The 22,900-nt window shown below is 46.1% G+C and overlaps 2 protein-coding genes across 2 annotated transcripts in view; one reads left to right on the forward strand and one right to left on the reverse strand.

Moving 5' to 3' along the window:
• Positions 1-295: 295 nt before the first annotated feature.
• Positions 296-14,591, forward strand: fez1 (fasciculation and elongation protein zeta 1 (zygin I)). Its single transcript, XM_030360690.1, has 10 exons — positions 296-671; positions 4,161-4,632; positions 7,164-7,251; positions 8,845-8,931; positions 9,385-9,574; positions 10,889-11,241; positions 12,609-12,689; positions 12,972-13,047; positions 13,153-13,218; positions 13,466-14,591. Exons 2-10 carry the CDS (start codon positions 4,256-4,258, stop codon positions 13,480-13,482), a joined length of 1,335 nt encoding a protein of 444 aa, XP_030216550.1. The 5' UTR covers positions 296-671; positions 4,161-4,255; the 3' UTR covers positions 13,483-14,591.
• Positions 14,592-15,159: 568 nt separating this feature from the next.
• The window catches only part of esama (endothelial cell adhesion molecule a), a 38,981-nt gene continuing 31,240 nt past the window's right edge, over positions 15,160-22,900 (reverse strand). The window contains exons 3-7 of the mRNA XM_030360689.1: positions 20,994-21,195; positions 20,356-20,511; positions 19,696-19,815; positions 19,069-19,198; positions 15,160-17,170 (exon numbers count right to left, since the gene is read on the reverse strand). Of these exons, the coding sequence (XP_030216549.1) occupies positions 16,471-17,170; positions 19,069-19,198; positions 19,696-19,815; positions 20,356-20,511; positions 20,994-21,195 (1,308 nt within the window). The 3' untranslated portion in view covers positions 15,160-16,470. The remainder of the gene's footprint in view (positions 17,171-19,068; positions 19,199-19,695; positions 19,816-20,355; positions 20,512-20,993; positions 21,196-22,900) is intronic.

Genomic DNA, 22,900 nt, shown 5'->3' on the forward strand with positions numbered 1-22,900 from the left:
TCTCTCTCTCTCTCTCTCTCTCTCTCTCTCTCTCTCTCTCTCTCTCTCTCTCTCTCTTGTGTGCTCTCCCTTCCCCCCTCACCCCTCCATCTTGCCCCCTCATGAATAATGAGGGGGATTAGGAGGGAGAGCGAGCGAGAGCGACGCAGAGATGAGGGCGGAGGTGTGCACACACAGAGGGAAAGCGTGAGCAGGGAAGGTGGGGGGGGGGGGGGGGGGGGGGGGGGGGGGGGGGGGGGGAAGAGTGGAGGAGGAGGATAAAGGAGGGGACCGGGGCGGTGGGGGGAGTGTTGATGACGGCAGCAGCCCCTACAGTGCGCAGGCTCGGCGGGGAGGGAGACTGAAGCCAGGAACACAACCGAGTGTGCAAGCAGAGGGGATAGAGAAGGGCTGGCTGAGGACTAACTAAGGCAGGAAGAGGGACGGCGTTATCGCACTCTGCTCCTTACTCTCTTCTCTCCGTCACTCTCCATCGCTCTCTCTCTCTCTGTGTCCGGGCGGCCGTATCGGACCCCTCCTTGATCGCTGTTGCCGGGGCTGTGTGTGGAATGAGTGTGCCCGCGCGCCACCAGAGGGACTTGGCAGTGGAGGCTGCTTCAAGGGAGATCCGACTGCGCTGAGGAAGGCAACGCAACCGCTTCGACCGCGGCTGCACGGCTCCCGACTCACAGGTACAAACCATCCCACCGTCCCGAGCTCTGGCCATGTTCCTGCGGCTCTGTTCTGTCCGTCTCTTACCCTGTGTGATTCCGTCCGTGCGTCTGTCTGTCCGTCCATGTTCACATCCTGGCATCCTCCTTGGCCAGCCATGTTTTGCCTCCCACCCCCTTTCGTCCCATCCCTTGCTCCGTTACCATGGTTTCCACCTCCTCTCCTTGTGCTCATCTTCTTCATCCCTCCCCCACTCCCCTCTCTCTCTCTCTCTCTCTCTCTCTCTCTCTCTCTCTCTCTCTCTCTCTCTCTCTCTCTCTCTCTCTCTCTCTCTCTCTCCTGTTTAATGTATTTGTATCTTGCTGATGAGCTAGTGAGATGCATTAGCTTGATTTCCGTCACGGCCACAGCTGTGTGCATATTGATTTGCAGGTGGGGTGATAGTGGTGCTGGTGGTGCACTGTGCAGGGGGGGGGGGGGGGGGGGGGGGATCCATTTTTAGATCCAGCCCTAGATCGGGGGAATATGAATATGGATTATCCGGAAACGGAATCGGGGGTTTCAAAGAGCCCGACTGAATCCCTGACTGGCTGTGTGCCGCTCAGGTCAGCAGCTTTGTTTTGATTTGCTCTGGTGAGGACAGGTTCTTGAGATCATGTAGTGGGCAGTCCAGCGCTGCCTTCAACATGTACAGCAGCACAGCACCATCATCAACGTCAACATAATAATAACAATAATGGAACAAAGAATCTGATTGTGCTTCTTCCTGTTTCTTCTGTCCTAATGAAAAGCGAGGACTTGACAAGGCCTTGCTTAGCGTAATTTAGTGCCGCGGTATGATCATATGCTTTCATCAGTTTACCGTTTATCGTTCCAATACGAGGAGGAGTTGAAATGGGCTCATTGTTTCCACTTGTGTCTCTCCGTCCCTGAGTCTTACTCTGATCGGGGCGCTATGTTTGTTCCTGATCTTATGATATGGGCGGCTGTTTTCTGGTGGGCAAACAGAGGGACACCCTGAGACCCCCACTGTGAAGCTCTAGGATCAGTGAAGGTCGCCATGGAAAAGGGCTGACGGGCCTCTTTACACACAAACACACACGCACACACACACGCACACACACACACGCACACACACACACGCACGCACGCACGCACGCACGCACGCACGCACGCACGCACGCACGCACGCACACACACACAAGCCACCCATGGGGATCTCCTCCCAGTCATGCCTGTATGATTTTAGATTGGACAAAAGGTTTTTTATTTTTACCCTGCGTGCATAAATCCACCCACGTGACTGTGTAACCAACCGCAGCAGATATACTCCAAATGACGATGGGTGATTCTTAAGATAATTTGTTCAAATTAAAAGGGTGTGTGCTTCACACGTCTGTGAGGTGGTACCCCGTGGCAAGGTGAGCTCAAACAGCTAATTTACATCTCATCATAAATCACTCGAGTGGACAGAAGGGGGAAAAAAAACATGGCCGCCGGTTTGTTTTCTTCCAACATCAACGTTAGTCAGTCAGCGTCACATAATTGAAGGAGCAGGGAATCGCTTGGCTAGCCTTCAGGAATTATAGGAGCCGTGACGTCATTCTCAGGACAATAGTCACTAGTCAAGTCAATTTGAAATGTTGGGATGAGATTTGAAGGTAGAGATACACATCTCAGGACTCTGCCTTCACAATAACAGTAAACAGTGGATTAGAGACAGGATCTAGAGGAGATTGTTTAAAGCATAGATGAGAAAGATGGGGATGGCGGTGGGCAGGCAGACAGAGAAATTGGGAGAGAGAGGCAAGAGAAGATAGAGATGCTAGATAATAACATCCGGCATTGAAAAAGGACTACACTTTGCTGAGTGGTGAGACGGAAGAGCCTTACTCAGGGTCCTCTGTCAAATGGACTGCCCCTGTCTGCCCACTACATCAGGCTACTGACCAGCCAGGCATTAGGCAGGAGAACCAGGCATCATACTGTAAGGACACAGCGTCATGGAGCATAACACAACAACAAACCTCCTCCGAATAAACTTTAACGGCGGAACCAGGATCATCCTGACGATGTAGACGGTTCTATTTTTAATCATACTTGTATTTGTATCTAAAAAATAAATATCCATTATTTTATAGCATGTATCCTTTATATGTTGATATCAATATTATCTACTGGGTCAATAAACTATCACTATCTATTAACTACATTACATGATTTACATATCTATAATATCGGCAATGAAATATAACTATATTGTATACAATATTATGTTGTTTATTTCTTGTAGGCTAACCAAATAAGGATAGAAATTACAAATAAACATTTATTTAATAGAGTGCAAAGATGAGTCAGCCACATTTGTCTGTGACATCCTCCAATGTTGTATTTCGCAAGCTTTAGCCATAAAATTCCCGATGAGGCTATTAAATGTTATTCCAAAAGCAGTCCAAGCCAACTCCATTCTAGTGCACTACAATCCAATTAAATGTATTTCAAATACACCGTCCCTTCAATTCAAGCATTGAAATCACACTTAGTCCCCAGCTGCTTGCAGTGGAATGACAGCCAACCCTTTTGCCTCTCTTTTGTTTCCAGCCTCATGTTCAGGGCTACCTTTCATTTACTAGAATCCCAGTTGGCTCATTAGTGAATCCCCAGCAGGTCAGTGTAAATAACTGTGGGTTTATCTCTTCTTTTTTTACCAGTTAGCCCCAACTCCTCTCCTGTGACTCCCAGGGGACAGAGGCACCCTTCTGGTGCACCTAGCATCATCTCCCTCGCCTCTTTGTCTAGACTTGGTGGTGCCAAGTCTCCTCCCCCCCTCCCCAAGACGAGGTATCAGCCATTGCATGAGAGGAAAGGTCAGACCCGTTGTGGAGGGATGCCGTTTAAGCCATGAGATGAAGAGGGATACACAGAGGAGAGATGAGGGAATGAATGGATGGATTCCCTTGGATCGAATCAGACATATTCCCTTCTAGCAAAGACAAGAATGATGAGAACAAACAATATGTGCTTTAGTCATTCCAGAATGTGGCTGTCCCAGCAGTAGTGCAGTAGAGTAAAATCAATAAAAATGATCCATATGTACAACATGAAATGTAAATGTGTGTCATATAAATAAGAAGGGAAAAAATACTGCAGCAACCCAAGATTTGATCTACTTTTAATTGACAGGTCGAGATGCTGTAGGTAAATAGGTGATGCCCTAGCCATCCGTGAGCTATCTCCACCCTGATTGTTTCGGGAACTCCATCTTGCCTGTCAATCCCATGTGCACACACCTCATTATCATAGGTCTACCACAGCAGCGGTAATTAAGTATTTTATTTGGTGGTTGATATTCAAAATCTTGCTTGCTCTTTTCTACCCACTCTCTCTCTTTGTAACTCTACCAGCGACAGTCGAACGTTGAAATCGAACGATCGATATAGAACATGGATCCATCGTGGTGCCTGTAAATGAAAACCCCACCAACACTCTTATCTTTGTCTTCTTCACAGGGCGGCCCCGTTTCAAGCGGTCCCACCACCACCGCCACCACCTACCCACCCACCAGCACCCATCCACCACTAGCACCACCACCTCCGGGGTCACCATGGAAGCCCCGCTCGTGTGCCTGGACGAGGAGTTCGAGGACCTGCGGCCGTGTCGCATGGAGGACCCGGGGGACGACCACGACCACGACCACGACCACGACCGCGACCACGACCGCGACCACGACTCCTCCTGCGACTCCTCCACCTGCAGCGTCTTCGTGGCGCCCCCGCTGGTGCCGATCGCCCGCGAGGACTTCTCGGAGCTGGAGAACTTCTCGGAGATGATGAGCTTCAAGTCCATGGAGGACCTGGTCAACGAGTTTGACGAGAAGCTCAACGTGTGCTTCCACAACTACAACACCAAGACCGAGTGCCTGGCGCCCATACGCAGCCAGGCGCACACGCAGGAAGACGAGGAGCGGCTGCAGGACGAAGAGTGAGTGGCGCCTCAGGGGGTTCCGCTTGGGGGGTTGATTGTTCGGCCCGTCATCTCGAATACCTTGAAGGATGTAGTTAGGATTTGTATGGGAACTGAGCTTAGCCTAAACCACTACACTAAACAGCTGATTGTATTCATGCTTGGGACTTGTCGTTTTTGCTGCCATTTGGGGATTTGGGATCCGATAGTGTTTTATTTAGAATCAGAAACAGAATGGGAATTTGCTTTATCAACAATTAACATTTTCCTTGGTATTTGGGGCAAACAATAAAAGAAGTAGAATAGGATACGTAAGATACATAGTAGTAAAGAGTAAGATGGAGTCATGGCAACCAACTACAAAGGAGATTCTTCTTCTTTTTTTAATGGATCTCAATCCATGGCATGCTAATTACGCCGCTCTCTAATTAACACCAACTGACAGAGACATTCTCTAAGGCCCATTAAGCCACCAGCATGTCGGACCCCATGTGTGCCAAGCAGCCAATCAGCAGCTCTCACACCCTCCCCAACCACCCTGGCCAACCCGGCTGAATTATTCAACACCTTCATGCTCCATGTCCACTGTGCTGTCAGTCTGTCGGCCTCAGGCGCTAACCTCCTTTGAACCGCACGTCTAGCCTTTCATAGCGAGGCATAACATCAAATATCCTCCTGGAGGTGTAAAGGCTTCTCCTGGACCCGATCCACCACTACACCTTGTTAAGGATACCGACAATGAAAAGCTGTAGGAACATGAAATGGTGCAGCCTACGCAAACGGCATGTCAGGGAATAGCGCCTCAGCCGTTACGCGGGCGTATACTCTCGCGTTTAACAGGAACACGACCCTCGACGTTCATAAACAAGACCGACAGAGTGTGCATGGGAGTGCTCAGCCTCTGCGTCTCGTGTTATTAACAAGACACGAGCTGAGGACAAGCGATTCGCTGAGAAAAACATCAACATCACGCTCTAGTAAACTCCTAACTCCGATAAATACAAAATGTGAGTCATCGTTAAAAATATGAAAACGGTGTGTGACGGATTGTTCGAAAATGCATTTGCCGTGGGTTCAGTGCAGCCCTCTAACGGTTATTTTCATGATCTCCCCCCGCGAGTTGTGCTTGTCTCCCTCCCTGCCGGAGTGAGGATCCCAGATAGGAGCGTGTAACAAGCTGACTGGAAACCATAACATTATCTAGGACGACCCCCCCCTCCCCCCCCCCCCCCTCCATCCACTTCCCCAGGGCGGTCGGTGGCTCCCAGCCAAGCCAGCCACCGCTGCAGTTCAGCTCCAAACAATCTATCCGACCACATCCCCCTGGTTACACTGCACTCAGTGGCCGGTGTCCTACGTTACCATCCATTGTGTGTGTGTGTGTGTGACAGTGTGTGTGTGTGTGTTGGTGTGGCCGTGGGTGTATGTTTGCTATGGCCTGTGAATGTGTGTCTCCCTATGGGCCTCTGTGTGTGTGTGTGTGTGTGTGTGTGTGTGTGTGTGTGTGTGTGTGTGTGTGTGTGTGTCCGGTGTATGTCTGTCTGTCTGTTGGTATTGGCCAGCGTTTGTGTACGTGTATGTGCGTGTGTTTGTGTATGTGTGTGCGTGCGTTTGTGTGTGTGTGTTTGTGTGTGTGTGTGTGTGTCTGCTGACCAGGACTTGTGCGTTGCGGGCAGTATCTCTGTATTGCATTGAGCAACAAATCCATCAGCTGGAAGTGATCCCCGGTCCTTTGAGCATGAGTCCCTGTGCGTCCAGTGAGGTCAACACAACGATTGGCTGGGGGGGACGGGGACGGGGGGTGTTGAATGGCTGTGTTTGTTTTGTTTGTGCTGGCGGGTCCGGGGCCGTGCCACTGGGGGCCGGCTGGCACGGGGCCCCCGCCAACACAACCATGGAGGAAGAGGCGAGGAGAGGAGGCCCTTCATGAGGGGCCCCAACCGGGCGGAGGAAGACCAACAAAGAGGGCCCTTCTATACCCGGCTTTGTGTCCCCTCCTTCTTCACACACACACACACACACACACACACACACACACACACACACACACACACACACACACACACACACACACACACACACACATACACACACACACACACTCTCACACACATCCTCACAAACACCGAGACTGGCTGTGGTCGGCTGCAGACACGGTTTCCCAGCCATGATGTGAGGAGGTGTTTTCTCCGTGTTTTGAATTCTGAATGTTCTTGTCGAGACGCTGTGAACCTAGCAGTAAGAGGCTTTCTCTCTCGGCGCGGCTGGATGTTATCGTCCAGGCTCTTCGGTGATGTATTAACTGAGCTGTAGGCTGCGTGGTGGAGCGCCTGCAGGCTTAAGATGGCGTCACTAGGAAGACACAGACTAGCGTAGGAGGTTGTAGTAGACTGGAGTACAGCGCGCTGGTATACAACTGGAACACTGCAAACGCCATGGGGCGACCATTGTTGTGCTCAAACGAACGCTAGAACATTTACATATTTTAGTGCTTTTTCATGAAGCGTGTCTATTTACACATGTGTGTGTGCTTTGTCCCTGTGTTTCAGTGTGTGGGATGCCCTGACTGACAACTACATCTCCAGCTGGGACAACCCGAGCTCCGAGGCGCTCAACGGCAACCTGTCTGACCAAGAGGTACGACTCCCCACTTCCAGCACAGACCTTTGGAATTGTGACTTTATTTGGATTGTGATTGTTTTTTGTATGTTTTCTTGTTTTATTCTGTTTACCTCTAGAGAGAGAGAGAGAGAGAGAGAGAGAGAGAGAGAGAGAGAGAGAGAGAGAGAGAGAGAGAGAGAGACAGAGAGAGAGAGAGTGTGAGAGAGAGAGAGAGAGAGAGAGAGAGAGAGAGAGAGAGAGAGAGAGAGAGAGAGAGAGAGAGAGAGAGAGAGAGAGAGAGAGAGAGAGAGAGAGAGAAAGTTGAAGATGAGGTCATGTCTAGAATGAGGACCTGGCACTTTTTTGTATGGAACTTTCTAGGGTTCTCGCTCTTAAATAGTCATTTATTACCTTTTCATCGTGTTGTGTCCCAAATAATGGCTGTGCCATAATGTTGCACATTAGAATACGTCCTATGTGCATGGTGTCAGAGCGAGCTAGGGGGAGACTTCTTAAGGACTTGTTTATTTCAACATTTGTGCTGAGCGCAAGCCGCTATGTTCCCGCTAGGAAACTGCTAATTGCTCGATAAGCATAATGTCACGAAACTTCCAGGTTGGGTGAATCTGTTTTACCGCCGGCTATGGTAGACAGTGGGGAATGTTCTCTGGTGCAGTACGAGACTGTATCAATTATAATGGGGACATAAAAATGTCTTCCGCTTGTAAGTGTGGGTGTAGCCTGTATTTGGTGAGAAATAACACTCTCCTTATGAACATTGTGTAAGCCACACAAGATGATATATCAGAAATGTTAAATCAGAATGTAATGTAAAATTAGGAGAAAATAAGAAAGAGGCTGTAAAAACATTTTAAATATTTATTATTTTACTATTTTCTCACAGTAAGTATTTTTAAGTGACATTTCTAAGAAAATTTTCCATACCGTTTTATGCATTCATCACCTTTCTGCCACAATAAAATGTTTCTATAGGTGCCCGGATCAATCGCTCTTCAGGCCGTACTATGGGAAGCTAATCAACCTGTCTATTACCTGGCAGGCTATAATGTTGAAAGAATTTTGGAAAATCAATAGCACTTTATTGCATAATGCTGACACTCATTTCCTGTTGACCTCAAGGATTCTATGATGCTCGTGTGTGTCTGTGTGAGAGAGAGAGAGAGAGAGTGAGAGAGAGAGAGAGAGAGAGAGAGAGAGAGAGAGAGAGAGAGAGAGAGAGAGAGAGAGAGAGAGAGAGAGAGAGAGAGAGAGAGAGAGAGAGGGAGACATTATGTCTCAGGGTCGCATTAATATTTAAAGAAGTTTGATTCAAAAACATAGATATATATATTTCAATAAATATTGCAATGCAATATTTATTGAAATATATATATCTATGTTTTTGAATCAAACTTCTTTAAATATTAATGCGAATGATTTCCAGATGAGTTCAGACAGGACTAATCAATAACAGATTGTCAGTTGTTTTCAGAAATGGATTCAGAGCTCCTGTGTTTATCACCATGGTCCAGTATTGCGAGTTACTAGCCTGTGTGGAGCATTAATGACATCACAATGGTATCGTTCTTGTCGATTGGTCGTTCATGATCTGCATGACTTCCTCCCCAGATCCATGAGAAGGAGGAAGAGGAAATGAACGAGAAGAACGACAATGCCAACTGCCTGAACGACGAACCGCTCATCACAGCTGATCAGGTTTGTGTCTTGATTCGATTGGCCCTCTCTCTTTTCTGCACCAATACACAGTATTTAGTGTTCAGTCATGCACATTTTTTCCTGTTGAGAGCAGTAAATAATTGATGAGGGATGCTATATGCACATCAAATGGAGACATTATGTCTCAGGGTTTCCACTCTAAATAGAGAAAAGGGTATGTTGCACATGTGTACATGTGCTTCCCCAGCTCCCATCCCACTTCCTTCTCTATTCATCCATCCTCCATCCAACATCATTCAATGATCCATCCATTCATCCTTTTATCATCCATCCATCATTCATCGATTTACCAGCCATCCTTCATACATACATCCATCCAATCCTCCATCGATCCATCAGTCACCCATTACTATTCATCATTCATCCATCCACCTATTCACCCCCTAATCCCCCCTCCACTCTACCCACTCATGTACTCTATGGGATCTGCAGGTGATCGAGGAGATAGTGGAGATGATGGAGAACTCTCCTGACCCCGGGGAGACGGAGGAGGAGGAGGAAGAGGAGGAGGAGGAGGAGGATGATGAGGAGAGCGTCCATTGTTCCCCCAGCGACAACCCCTCCCTGCTGGAGGAGATCCGGCAGCTGTCCCAGGCCTCCAACAACAACCGCTCGTATGAGGGTAGGGCGGCCATCTTTGTTGTTGTTGTTGTTGTTGTTGTTATTGTTGTTTTCTGTTTCGTTTTTTGCCAGCACGTTTGCATTTTGCAAATGCAAATGCTTAGGATGAATCATTAATTTGTCTGGAATAGTTTATTTCCCAGTGTTGTCGATGATTTTTTTTTGGAATTTTCTTCTTATTGTTTTCTTTATTGTTTTCTCTTATGTTGCTTCACACAAAATACAAGATACAAAATACAAATCGCAAAAATGCGAGCCTCTAAAGCAGCTTGCCTCCAAAAAAAATTAGGGATTTCCTCCTGAGGTCTCAGTTGAGTGTTCAGCGTTAAGACAGCTATATTTACTACCACAACTAAATTGGCTCTTATTTCCCACAGATGCTTTGGTGCATCTCTGCAGCTATGGTGGGAGGAAAAGTAATCAAGTTACTGGCAGCGCTGCTCTCCCTGTTAGCTTGTGATAGATGGACCCCCTTGCTCTGTTTTAGTGTCACATAATTGCAGTTTGTAACTGTGGCAGTGAACTTTTGAGATTGTGAATGGAAATAGTCTGGCCCTTTCTTAACTACATCATATAAATCTTGTTCAAGGACAATAGCTTAAGAGTTTGGCCACAAAGCCCTCTTATTTTGCAGTTTAATGGATATACAGTATAAACCCAGGATTTATAATAAGTGGGTGTGTATTCTTAGATTTCCCTTCAGACATTTAAGCTGTTGATATACACTCAAACACACCCTCATACACACTCTCACACACTCTTACACTCCCTCCTACGCACTCTCACTCACTCTTACGCTCCCTCACAGACACTCTCAAACAGTCTCACACACTTTCACACACACTCTCACACACACTCTAACACAATCATTCTTACACAATCACTCTTACACAATCACTCTCACACAATCACTCTCACACAAACACTCTCACACAAACACTCTCACACAATCACACACAGTCTCACACATTCACACACACTCTCACACACACCTTCACACAATCTCTCACACACTCAGACAAACTCTCACACACATTCACACACACTTTAAGGCAATCACTCTCACACAATCACTCTCACATACACTATCACACAAACACTCTCACACATTCACTCTAACACAATCACTCTCACACACACTCTCACAATCACCTTTACACATTAGCTCTCACACACCCTCACCGCCCCCCCACCCACCCACCCACCCTCTCTCTCACACGCTGTCCGTTGCCCGTCGAGACACTGGCCTGTCCTTCCACTGAGGAATGTGAACAGAGAGAGACACTAAAGCGCACCACCCTTCAACCCGCTGCAGGCCTGAGCCTGATGCCGGCCTCCTCCCTGGAGGAGCTGCTGAAGCGCGTGGAGACGGCCATCCTGCGCTACTCGGAGGAGCTGGTGGGCCAGCTGGCGCGGCGCGAGGAGCTGGAGTTCGAGAAGGAGGTGAAGAACACCTTCATCACGGCGCTGATGGAGGTGCAGAACCGGCAGAAGGAGCAGCGGGAGGGCAGCCGGCGCCGGCGCAGGGACAAGGGCCTGAGCCTGCAGGCGGGGACCATCACCACCACCACCACCACCACCACCACCGGGGGAGGGGGGGGCACCGGAGGGGGCGGGGGCGGCCACACGGCGGGACGCACCGAGAAGACCGCCGGCATGCCTGCCAAGGTGAGGGAGGGGAGGGAGGGGGAGGGAGGGGGAGGGGGAGGGAGGGAGGGAGGGGGGAGAGGGAGGGGGGGGGGGGGGGGGGGGGGGGGGGGGGGAGAGAAACAGGGGGGGGGTGAGAGAGGAAGAGAGTGTGATGAGAGCAGCGCTCGAAAGAATCACCAATAGTTGTCAGAGCAAAGTCCAGCATTTAGCTTTTTCATTATAGGGTTTGGCTTTTGTATTTAGGTTTTCTTTTTAGGGTTAGATTTAAGGGTTAGGTTTTGGTGTTAGGTGTTCTTTTTTAAAGGGTTAGACTTTACTTTTTGGTTTTTTGGTTTACGTGTTAGGATTTTAGCAATTGGATTTAGGGTTAGGTTTGGTTTTAGAGTAAGGTTTTGGTTTAAAGGGTTTGATTTTTGACTTTTCGTCGTTTTTGAGATGAGCTTAGGACCCCTTGATCTGCAGCAAATGCTCTGCTACCGAAAACTGAACCCTCCTTAGTGTTGACTAATAGGGGAAGGGCTAGGGAGGGTAAGGCTAATGGTTTGCATTGTTATTATGAATGCATGTGCAGTCATTGCATAAGTGGCTAGTTATGCAACACATAGTGGTTGACTCAATTACAGCACTACCGATAAGCATTTAGAAGTGGGGAAGGTGAAACCATGCCGCTGGACGGCTATGGCGGATATAATGGATCTCCTGTCCATTAGCAGTCATTCAGGCTTCCAGGAAAGAGTCTGAAGTGGAAGTCAGTCTCTCCTCTAATTAGCCTTGTAGTGACATCGCAGGCCAGTATTAGCTGAATAATAAGCTGCTCTCTTTTCAAAACAATGCACTGAAAGGCCTTCCCCGGGTCAGCACTGTAAGCCTGTTAGCCTTTTCTTTTTCATTTAGCAAATGCTTCCATCAAAAGCAACCTCGCAATAATATGCATCTGCGAGGTAGAAGCTGTCTTGCCTTGACTTTGTTTTTCTTATATACTTAACATACAAACGGAAAAACATATTTTAGCATCGTTAACCATTATCAGATTTAGCTTTTAGAGTAATTTATAGAGGTCAGAAGAGGCTTACTGCTACCAAATCCTACTGCTCCAAAGTTCATTTAATGAGCTCAGAGCATCACTCATTAAATGAAATGGCTGCATGTTAATGGTGTGTGTGTATGTGTGCGTGTGGTTGTGTCTGTGTGTGTGCCTGTGTGGGCGTGTGTGCATGTGCGTGCGTTCATGTCTGTGTGTGTGTGTGTGTGTGTGTGTGTGTGTGTGTGTGTGTGTGTGTGTGTGTGTGTGTGTGTGTGTGTGTGTGTGTGTGTGTGTGTCTGTGTGCATGTATGGTTGTGTGTGTGTGTGTGTGTGTCTGCGCGTGTGCGTGCGTGACCTGCAGCGCTTCAGCATGGAAGGCCTCTCCAACATCCTGCAGTCCGGCATCAGACAGACCTTCGGAAGCACAGGGAATGACAAACAGGTGGGTGTGGGTTCTAGTTTTCCCTTCACACATTTAAGCTATTAATAGTCGAGTTAACCCAGGCACATTACACTGCACTGTACGTTCCTCAGTGGCAGCCTCTAGTGGCTCTATCACACCTCTAAAGAGAGGAAAAAGTGGACCATGAAAATGTAAACTTTTTTGTTAAGGTTTTTTTTTACTGGCGTAATTAGCTGCAGTGTCAGAGTGACAGGTTTAAATAAAGAAGCCCCTTTGGTACAAAGAGTAATAGGGGATTAACAATGTGTTCTTGGCTCTCAGTATCTCAACACGGTGATCCCCTTTGAGAAGAAGGGCACCCCACCGGCGGTGGAAGACCTGCAGATGCTCACAAACAGTGAGAGACGTTACATATTGTCACTGAAAATAATCTTGTCGCTTTTCGAAGAATTTTGTCTAACCGGGCAAATCTGTGCTCCCCCCCCCCAAACCTCCTCCGCAGTTCTTTTTGCCATGAAGGAGGACAGTGAGAAGGTGCCTGCACTCCTAACTGACTACATATTAAAAGGTGAACGACATGCTTTCACCGCGTCACTCACCACAACATAACCTAAACCTGAAACTTGATATGTTCTTGTTTAGACCCCTCTTACAGTTTTATTCTTCACCTTTACCCTCTTTTGGTTTGCTAATTTTGTTTCATAGTTATATCTACATTTGGGCTTTCTTTTGCGAAACACAAGGGCTTTTATTTTGAAATTGATCAGAATCTCAAACGCGTATAGCCAACCCACTGTTTCCTTGTTTCCTTGCAGTCCTATGTCCCACCTAAACCTCCACCGTCCGCGGTCCTACGTGTGACGGAGAACATGATCCCAGAGCTTTTCCTCCACCTGGTCCCGAGCTGCATGAGCTAACCATCTGTACTCTTATCAGCCATGGGTCCCCCACCGCCGACATTGTCCTACCTTTGCTCACCTAACTATGATTACTGCCTTTCGCCAGGGGCTCCCCCCGCCCCCTCCTCCTCCTGCACAATATAAGCTCAGGCCAGACTCCAAAATGGCTGCCCGCCGCCCGAATGCTAGCCCAATGGTGCGCAACCGGCTCCTCTACTTTTATAGGACTTTACTAACAAATTTCCTTCTCGAGAGCACGACACGCTATTAATGTACGCCAAAACACTTGTCTTTAAATTGTTAAAATTTTGTTCATTTCCTTTTTTTTGTTTCATCTTCTCCCATTGTCTCTTTTATATTTCTTTCCCCTCAACCCCTCTTTATTCTATTTCTCTATTCCTTTCTTTACCCCTTTCTTTCTCTCTTCCCGCCCTCCCTTTATCCCCTTTCTTTCATGGGCTCCGTTTCAAAGGTGACCTCTGAACGGTAGTCTTGGCCATTCATGCACCTGTTCATTGACCCACGAAGCAACATCCGTATGATTATGACCCCCCTCCATTCACATGCACTGCATCTACTAGTATTGTCTGTGAAAAAGGGTTCACATGAATCATCTGAATACTAAAAGCCATGCACCTTTTTCTGCCAATCCAGTACTGTAGTTCCATGGGAAATAGAAAACATTACGGGTGCCGGATGTTTGTTTCGTTTGTCCAATTTTTTGCCAAGATATTAATATCCAGTGCTCTTCTGATGTTTTTTTTCGTTTTTGTAATTTCTGTTAGAAATGGATTTAATATTTGATATATATACTCTGTTGCAGATTTTTTATACTTTAGTTTTTTTCTTTCTATGAAACAATGCATTCCTCCCCCATCTAAACCATGTGGGCGTTGATCACAGAAATAACTTAAATGTCATTTTTCCTGACAGGACAAGCTCATTAAAGAGGCGTACAGATTGAGCATATATGCCCTTCTTTGAGCCATGTAGGTGAATGTTTAATTGCTAATCGCCTATTCTAATAAACAGTATACCCGTATGTCATGCGAGTGGTTTTTGTTTAGGCATTTTGTTTGTTATTTCATCATTGTGTGTGTAAGGTCATCATTATGAATGGCATTTGAAAAGAGAATTTTCTGCAGAAAATGCAGTGAATGCTGTAATGCAAAGTGATTTTAATTTTTTCGAGCAATGTGATTTGCTTAAACAAATATATTTTTCAAGCCATGTGATTCGATTAAAATATATATTTTTAAGAGCGATGTGAGTGGCAAAAAAAAAGATCGAAAATAATCTGAGTGATCTGATTGGCTTAAAATTAAATTAATATATCATATATATTCAAGCAAATGTAATACAATAGTTGAGCGCTGCTTGCGGCACCCACCTAAATAGACCAAAGGAGGATACAACCAACAATGAATCAAATAAAACGAATAATAAGCAGTATAATCGAGAGTTTCAAGAAAACCCAAGGCAGTCTTTGTGTAATCTGGCGCCCTCTCCTGGAGGGTCCAAGCACTGCACCTTTTATACAAAAGATATATGGTTAAAAAAAGTCCACATGCACCTGTTAGTAAGCGTTGAAACACATGAAGACAAATTAATCATTTTTTCTTAAATGTTTTTACATATAATTGGTGATAAAGATGACATTTCTTCCATAAATAATTTTTCTTATAACATATTTTTAAAAGCTATTGTATGGTTAACATAACGAGAAATTGACCAACAATTCTCTTTTAATTGAAAAAATTATACAAAGACTTGGACATAAATACAGAAAGAACATATAAACACTGCTCGTATTCTACATGTTCAGCTTAAGGATACAGTATAATATTAGGTTGGACAACATTTGTATGTAATTTGACAACCGAGTAATTATACATTTATTTGGGACATTGGTTTGTCTTCCACCAAATTGAATCACTTACCATACGTTGCAGTATAAAAATAAAGGCTTGAATATATGTCATATTTATATAATGTACACTGCTAGTATGTACACAATATTGGACCATTCGTGTGAAGAGTAAAAGGAGTGTATACAAATGAAGATCCTGTTTATCTTCCTGGATGCATCATCCTCAGAATATTAACGAAAGAAATAACAATAAAAAAAGATGAATGATAAAGACACATTTTAAAATATATTTTGCTCCAGTGTTTAAAAATAATCCGACACAACCATCACAGCAGGGAAATATATAATTAATATGGCGTGTGTTTATGTTATCATATGCGTCCAGCTGTCTTCACACCTAGCACGGCCCAGAATGGTGAATAATGGATCAACCCGGAGGAAATCATCCTCCGCCAAGTCGACCCCTTTTGAAAAGTTACACACGACCAACTATAAAACAGCATAGATTTGCCCCTTCATTCATTTGACCGTCTTTGTATAGGTAGACTCTAAACTTACAGTGTAATGACCCTAATACAACTAACCATAGGATGGCGTTTACATTTTTTTATTTTGTCAGCCAGACAGTGAAGTCACATAAAAAGGCAGTCGATAAACATTAACTAGTACAATTCTGCAGAACTATGTGGAATTGAATTTTGATGCAGTTTTTTGGAAACTGGAAGGATTGTTACAATCTTGGACAAAATTCTATCTTCATTGGTGGATATTGTAGAAAAAAATGAAGTTGCAGTTTTCATGTTTTAGGCAAACATTTGATTATTCATCATAATGGAACAAAGCTGTTTGCGCTGAAGACATCAAACCAACATTCTCTGTGTCTTTGTGAATGCCTTCTCAGTGGAATACCAGCAGAGAAGCTCCACAGTTCCACTCACTGGAGGAAAACGATGAAACCATAACAAAAAACGCAGGCTTCCATGGCTGTTTTCTTTTCTTTTTTTTTACTTGCCGTTCAAGTAATTTTGACCTTATTTATTTCTTCATTTCTTCACACGAGCGATCCGGCCTGGTTCTGAGCCGGCACCATGATGGGCACCCCCCCCATGCGGGCAATGTTGGAGGCGGATATGACGGAGGTGGGCAGGGCGGGGGGCCGGGGGATAGGAAGCAGAGCGGGCTGGGCGGACTGCACCTGGCCGTAGTCCTGGCCCTGGCCGTAGCCCTGGGCCTGGCTGTAGCCCTGGCCGTAGCCCTGGGCCTGGCCGTAGCCCTGGTTGGGGCCGTAGCCCTGGGCCAGCGGCTGGGCCTGGGGCAGCCTGGTGGGCCTCTCCGTGTGGCCCAGGGGCAGGGTGCCGCTATGGGGGTGCTCCCCGTGCGCCCTGGGCTCCTGCGGGGCTCCGTCCGGGTACTGGTCCCGGGGCAGGGTGGCCCCGTTGCCGTTGTAGGCGCCGTACTGGGTGGGGGTGGAGGCGCCCCCCTGGTGGCGCTGCTGCTGGGGGGGCCGGTAGCCGGCGATGCTGCCCGTGGCGGTGTTGATGGAGGCGGTGTCGGAGGCCGGGCGCTGGGGGTACTGCTGCAGGCTGTGGCTCTGGGGTGGGGGCGGCTGGTGGTGGTGGTTGCTGGCGTGGAAGGGCTCCTTGGGGTGCCGGCTGGAGCTGATGGAGGACAGGGTGCCGTTTTTGGAGAAGATGTCTGAGCCCATTCCGCTCTTGGCCCAGGACACTCGCTTGGGGGCCTGGGCGTCCTCTCTGGAGGGGGTGAGGGGGGGGTTAGGGTCAGAAGAGGCACCATGTTACTGACTGTCACCACGTTTACCTGGACGATGTAGTGGTGTGAGGGTTAACAGGAAGCAGACCTCAAAACAAAAGGGTCTAGCTGGCCACAGGTTTATTCATTCCTTTAAGTTGGTAAGCGGTATTAAGCGGTATAGGTTGAGATAAAGGAACAGGTAGAGATTAAGATATAGGTCTAGATAAAGGTATAGGTTGAGATGAAGGTATAGGTTGAGATAAAGGCACAGGTAGAGATTAAGATATAGGTCTAGATAAAGGTATAGGATGAGATTAAGGTATAGGTTGAGATAAAGGCACAGGTAGAGATTAAGATATAGGTCTAGATAAAGGTATAGGTTGAGATGAAGGTATAGCTTGAGATAAAGGCACAGGTAGAGATTAAGATATAGGTCTAGATAAAGGTATAGGTCTAGATAAAGGTATAGGATGAGATTAAGGTTGAGATAAAGGTACAGGTAGAGATTAAGATATAGGTCTAGAGATAAAGGTATAGGTCTAGATAAAGGTATAGGTTGAGATGAAGGTATAGGTTGAGATAAAGGTACAGGTAGAGATTAAGATATAGGTCTAGATAAAGGTTTAGGTCTAGATAAAGGTATAGGATGAGATTAAGGTATAGGTTGAGATAAAGGTACTGGTAGAGATTAAGATATAGGTCTAGAGATAAAGGTATAGGTCTAGATAAAGGTATAGGTTGAGATGAAGGTATAGGTTGAGATAAAGGTACAGGTAGAGATTAAGATATAGGTCTAGATAAAGGTATAGGTCTAGATAAAGGTATAGGATGAGATTAAGGTATAGGTTGCAGTGTTTCCCCCAGTAAATGTCTTAGTCAAGGTGGTCAAGGAGCGGGGGGGGGGGGGGGGGGGGGGGGGGGGGGGGGGGGGGGGGGGGGGGGGGGGTGGTGTCTCCCTGGTTAAATTCAATTAAAAAAGCTTGATGTCACGACCATTGTTGTGAACACCGATGCATTATTGATCTTTATTTTTACACCTGATGGAAGTATGTTTTCTTTCCCTACGAGAGTTTTCTACTTTGTTGATGCATAATAATTAAAAAAAAAAAAAAAATAATAATAATAATAATAATAATATTTTTTTGATAATTTCTTTTATTTATTTTATATACATTGGTAGTCAAGGCGGGGCCCTATTGTTGATAAGGCGGCCGCCTTAACAACACAGTGCTGGGGGAAACACTGGGTTGAGATAAAGGTACTGGTAGAGATTAAGATATAGGTCTAGAGATAAAGGTATAGGTCTAGATAAAGGTATAGGTTGAGATGAAGGTATAGGTTGAGATAAAGGTACAGGTAGAGATTAAGATATAGGTCGAGATAAAGGTATAGGTCTAGATAAATGTATAGGTTGCGATTAAGGTATAGGTTGAGATAAAGGTATACTGATAGTAAAAGGTATAGGTGGAGATAAAGGTATAAGTGAAGATAAAGGTATAATTATAGTCAAAAGTATAGGTGGAGATAAAGGTATTAGTATAGTTGAAGATTTAGGTCTCTAAAGGTCTCTAAAGGTATAGGTCTAAATAAAGGTCTAGTTCTACTGAAGTTAAAGGTATAGGTCTTGTTTAGTTACAAGTATAGTAGAAGGTATTGGTCTAGATAAAGGTAGAATTATAGATGAAGGTATAGGTCTAGATAAAGGTACAGGCCGAAATAAAGGTCTACTCTAGATAAAGGTAGAAGTTAAAAGTGTAGGTCTTAAGGTTGTCTCACAAATCAGACTGTGGATGATTATATAAAGTTCTGCTATAGCAGAGGGGGGCTGCTAGGTATAGGAGCATTCCCTGGTGAAGGTATGGGTGTATATAGGGAGCTTTGGAGCATGTGATCCTACTTGATGTCGTTGGCGATCTCCTCCTCATTATCTCTTCTCCTCTTCAGCAGGAAGAAGATGAAGACGAGCAGGATGACGAAGCCCACCAGCGCGCCCACCACTGCCCCGGCGATCTTCCCCGAGTTGGTGGCTGAAGTGCAACAAACAAACAAAGAGGAATAAAGAATATACAACAACATCCACCCACTTGTGATGGCAGAAGAGGCAGATTTTCAAAACGGCTTGTAATGGCTAACCACAATCACACCTGGTGGTATAATATGTCACCTTTAAAGTGAATCCCCGTTCATCATTTGGATTTCATGTCCTTAACATGCTCTCTTTACTATTCGTGATACCGCCTCAATTTGAGGTCACTTGCAGGGATTTCAAATACATGTCATCAAGGAGTAGGCGGCGTTTATAGGCACCTTTCGACTGATTTGATTGAACATTTTGGATAAAAAGTATGTTAAAAGAGTCACATTAAGTTAGTTTAAATGTGTACTGCCTCGTGATGGGGCGATGGGCCTACGTTCACTAGAACATTTATATTATGGCCAGTTTGGGGAATTCGTAGGAAGTGGAGGTCAAATAGAGCTTGTTGTGTGTTGTTGAGTGTTAGCAGAGGAAGAGGAGGTGACCTACAGCTGATCTGCAGGTTGATGAAGCAGCTCTCGGAGCCGACCGTGTTCCGGGCCGTGCACTCGTACTTCCCCGACATGGAGCTGCTCAGGTTGCTCAGCCGCAGTGTGCCGGTCCGCTCGTCTTCACGCCGCACACACACACACACACACACACACACACACACACACACACACACACACACACACACACACACACACACACACACACACACACACACACACACACAGACACACACACACACACACACACACATTATGCATAAATACATGTGAAAGGCACAGCTACTGCAAAGGTATGCAGTATTCCACAACCACAGGGGAACAAGGGTGGTTAATTTCAATGTCCTCAGATCAGGATCAAGTCTCTACCCTTTCTATAATCAGACTCGCTGATTATTCCAAATTGTCCAACAGAAAACATCAAGAAAGTCAAGTATTCTGTGGCGGTGAATTTATCCTGGCTATTGGCAGTCTTATGATGAACTATATTTATCGGCAAAATTCTGAATGAAATAAGAAAACTGGAGGGTGGCAAATTTACAACCAAAGACACAACTCATTCCCCCACATATTCATGGTTATCCACGCGAACTCCTCAAGTCAGAGCTCCGGCCTGCGGCGTGTGGGGTGCTGGGTGGCGGCGCGGCTCCAGGGAACTCACTCAGCATGGGGGAGAAGAACACCTCAGAGGTGGGGTTGGTCTTGATCCACTTGTACATCGGGAGCGGCTTGCCCTCCCCGGACCGGCAGCTCAGCGTCACATTGCCCTTCTGCACCGGCCTGCCTGCCATGGAGCACTTGGGGACGGCCGGGGGCACTGGGAGGGAGGGAGGGAGGGGGAGAGAGAGAGAGAGAGAGAGAGAGAGAGAGAGAGAGAGAGAGAGAGAGAGACAGAGACAGAGACAGAGACAGAGACAGAGACAGAGACAGAGACAGAGAGAGGTATTTTTATTTCAATCCATTTCAATGGACTGAGGCAACAGAAGGTACTTTGTACAACAAAACAAATCAAGTGCACTATACAGCTATACTGATGACTAATACAGTTCTTACTTTTATGAGGATACATATTACTACTATTCTAACCTCATCGTTCTGATACCTATCACTCAGCTGCAATCAGGATTCAATGCTTTGCTCTTTAACTCGGTACTTCAACTTCCAATGATAAGCTTTGGACCTCCTCCGCCTCACGACTGGGTCTCCTCAGACAACAGCAACAACGGACGGACGATATGCGAGGATGCCGCTTGACTGTGATGGGTGCCCCTCAGACGTGGCCCAGAGGCGTGTCCTCACCGACGACGTTGAGTCGGAGCTCGGCGGTCAGGTCATCATCCCCGGGGATGATGACCTGAACCAGGAAGCGGCCCGAGTCGGCCTCCTGGGTGCTGTTGATTAACAGGGAGACCACGGCGGAGGGCATGTCCTGGGTGAAGCCCAGGCGGCCTCTGAACTGGGACTTCCCAATGCTGACCGAGTCCTTGGTGTAGGAGATGATCTGGACAGCGGAGATGGAGATGTTTGATAGAGTTTATTATTTATTTTCAAGATTTATTTTTGCTTATTTTATTATAGAGTGAGATAGACAGGAAGCTATGGGAGATAGAGGGCAGGACATGCAGCAAATGACCACGGGCAGGAATCGAACCCAGTCGTTTTTAATATTTCTTTTTGGATTTGTATGCTTTATTATAGAGTGAGATAGAGAGGAAGGTATGGGAGATAGAGGGAAGGACAGCGCGGCAAAGGACCACGGGCAGGTCTCAAACCTGGGTCGCTGCGTTAAGGACTGTGCCTTTAGGGTACACGCTCCACCCATGAGCCAACGGGCCGCACCATGGTTGACAAAGTGTCCCGGTGTGTTTCTCTACAGCAGGGGTCACCAACACAGTGCCCGCGGGGACCATGGCGCCCGCAAGGAACACATGAGGCGCCCGCAGGTCTGTTCTAAAAATAGCACTACTCATTCTTGAACAACTCTTTCCCACCTTTTTTCAGTCATTGTTGATAATTATTGTGAGAAATCCTTAACATGACCTAATTAATTAACATGTCTTCACATAGATGAGTATCATTAATCATTGATAGTAATATATAACTAAAGGCAAACTGAGCAAATCTGTTATTTCAGAAGAGTGTATAGAACTGGGTGCCTTTCGTATGTCTCAGTGCCCATGATGTAGCTCTCAGGTTCAAAAAGGTTGGTGACCCCTGCTCTACAGGATGTAGCTAAAGGGGGAGGGACTAACGTCGGTGGAACTCAGGAAGGGAGGCACTGCCAGTGGGAGGGGCTTTGGTTGGAGCAAAGCTTATGCCTAAATAAAAGGTAATAAGGTGCTTTTCTGAAATTCCCTGAATTTAACCATGAAAATGGTTAAATGGTGTGGTTTTCTGTAATTATATGTAATTGCCAAATGTTCTTGTATTCGTGCCATATCCCCTTTTCTGTTTGTATTTGTGTGTGTGTGTGTGTGTGTGTGTGTGTGTGTGTGTGTGTGTGTGTGTGTGTGTGTGTGTGTGTGTGTGTGTGTGTGTGTGGTTGTGTTTGAATCTCTGTTGAGAGGGGGAAAGTGAGGTATTTAAATATGACTTGGATCTAATTGAATCTCACATCGAACACTGGTTATTAACTTGAATATCAGGAGTGTTGCTGAAATAAAAAGTTCCTGGTTTAATTCCAGGCTGGAACCACAAAGCTGGTGGTTAAGAAAATAAAAGCCCAATCCTTCTTTTCAGTTGACACTAAGACACCCAATTATACACTGTTCATTGTAGCAAACATCTGGACTGTAATCTTCTTACTATCTTACATTTTTCTTATCTAGAAATGTGCAGATATCTAGACCAAATGTATTGTTTCAATGTATAATAACCCTAACCCTAACCCTAACCTTAATTAAAGAAGGCAACACTTTCATCTTTACAATGGCAGCCTGTATATAGAGCGGAGCATTCTCTGCAATGCTCTATCCCAGCAGCAGGTGGGGACATTATAGACACAAAAAACATTATTATTAGATGTTGGTTAAACTGTTCACATATTTAATAGTTGTCATTGCAATTTCTATATTGCAGCTTGTCACTATAATATTATGTTGGTGTATGTGTGTGTGTGTGAGTGTGTGTGTTTGCATGCGTGTATCTATGGTATATAAGAATTCCTGAAAACGAATGAAGCATCACCTACCACACACACACACACA

The sequence above is a fragment of the Gadus morhua genome, chromosome 7 (assembly GCF_902167405.1).
Source record: "Gadus morhua chromosome 7, gadMor3.0, whole genome shotgun sequence".
Taxonomy (NCBI): domain Eukaryota; kingdom Metazoa; phylum Chordata; class Actinopteri; order Gadiformes; family Gadidae; genus Gadus; species Gadus morhua.

Bases quoted from the DNA above. Each gene is read 5' to 3' on its own strand.
- fez1 (XM_030360690.1), top strand. From the start codon at position 4,256: ATGGAAGCCCCGCTCGTGTGCCTGGACGAGGAGTTCGAGGACCTGCGG. The intron at 4,633-7,163 runs GTGAGTGGCGCC...CCTGTGTTTCAG, and splicing joins GAGCGGCTGCAGGACGAAGA to TGTGTGGGATGCCCTGACTG. The intron at 9,575-10,888 runs GTAGGGCGGCCA...AACCCGCTGCAG, and splicing joins CAACAACCGCTCGTATGAGG to GCCTGAGCCTGATGCCGGCC.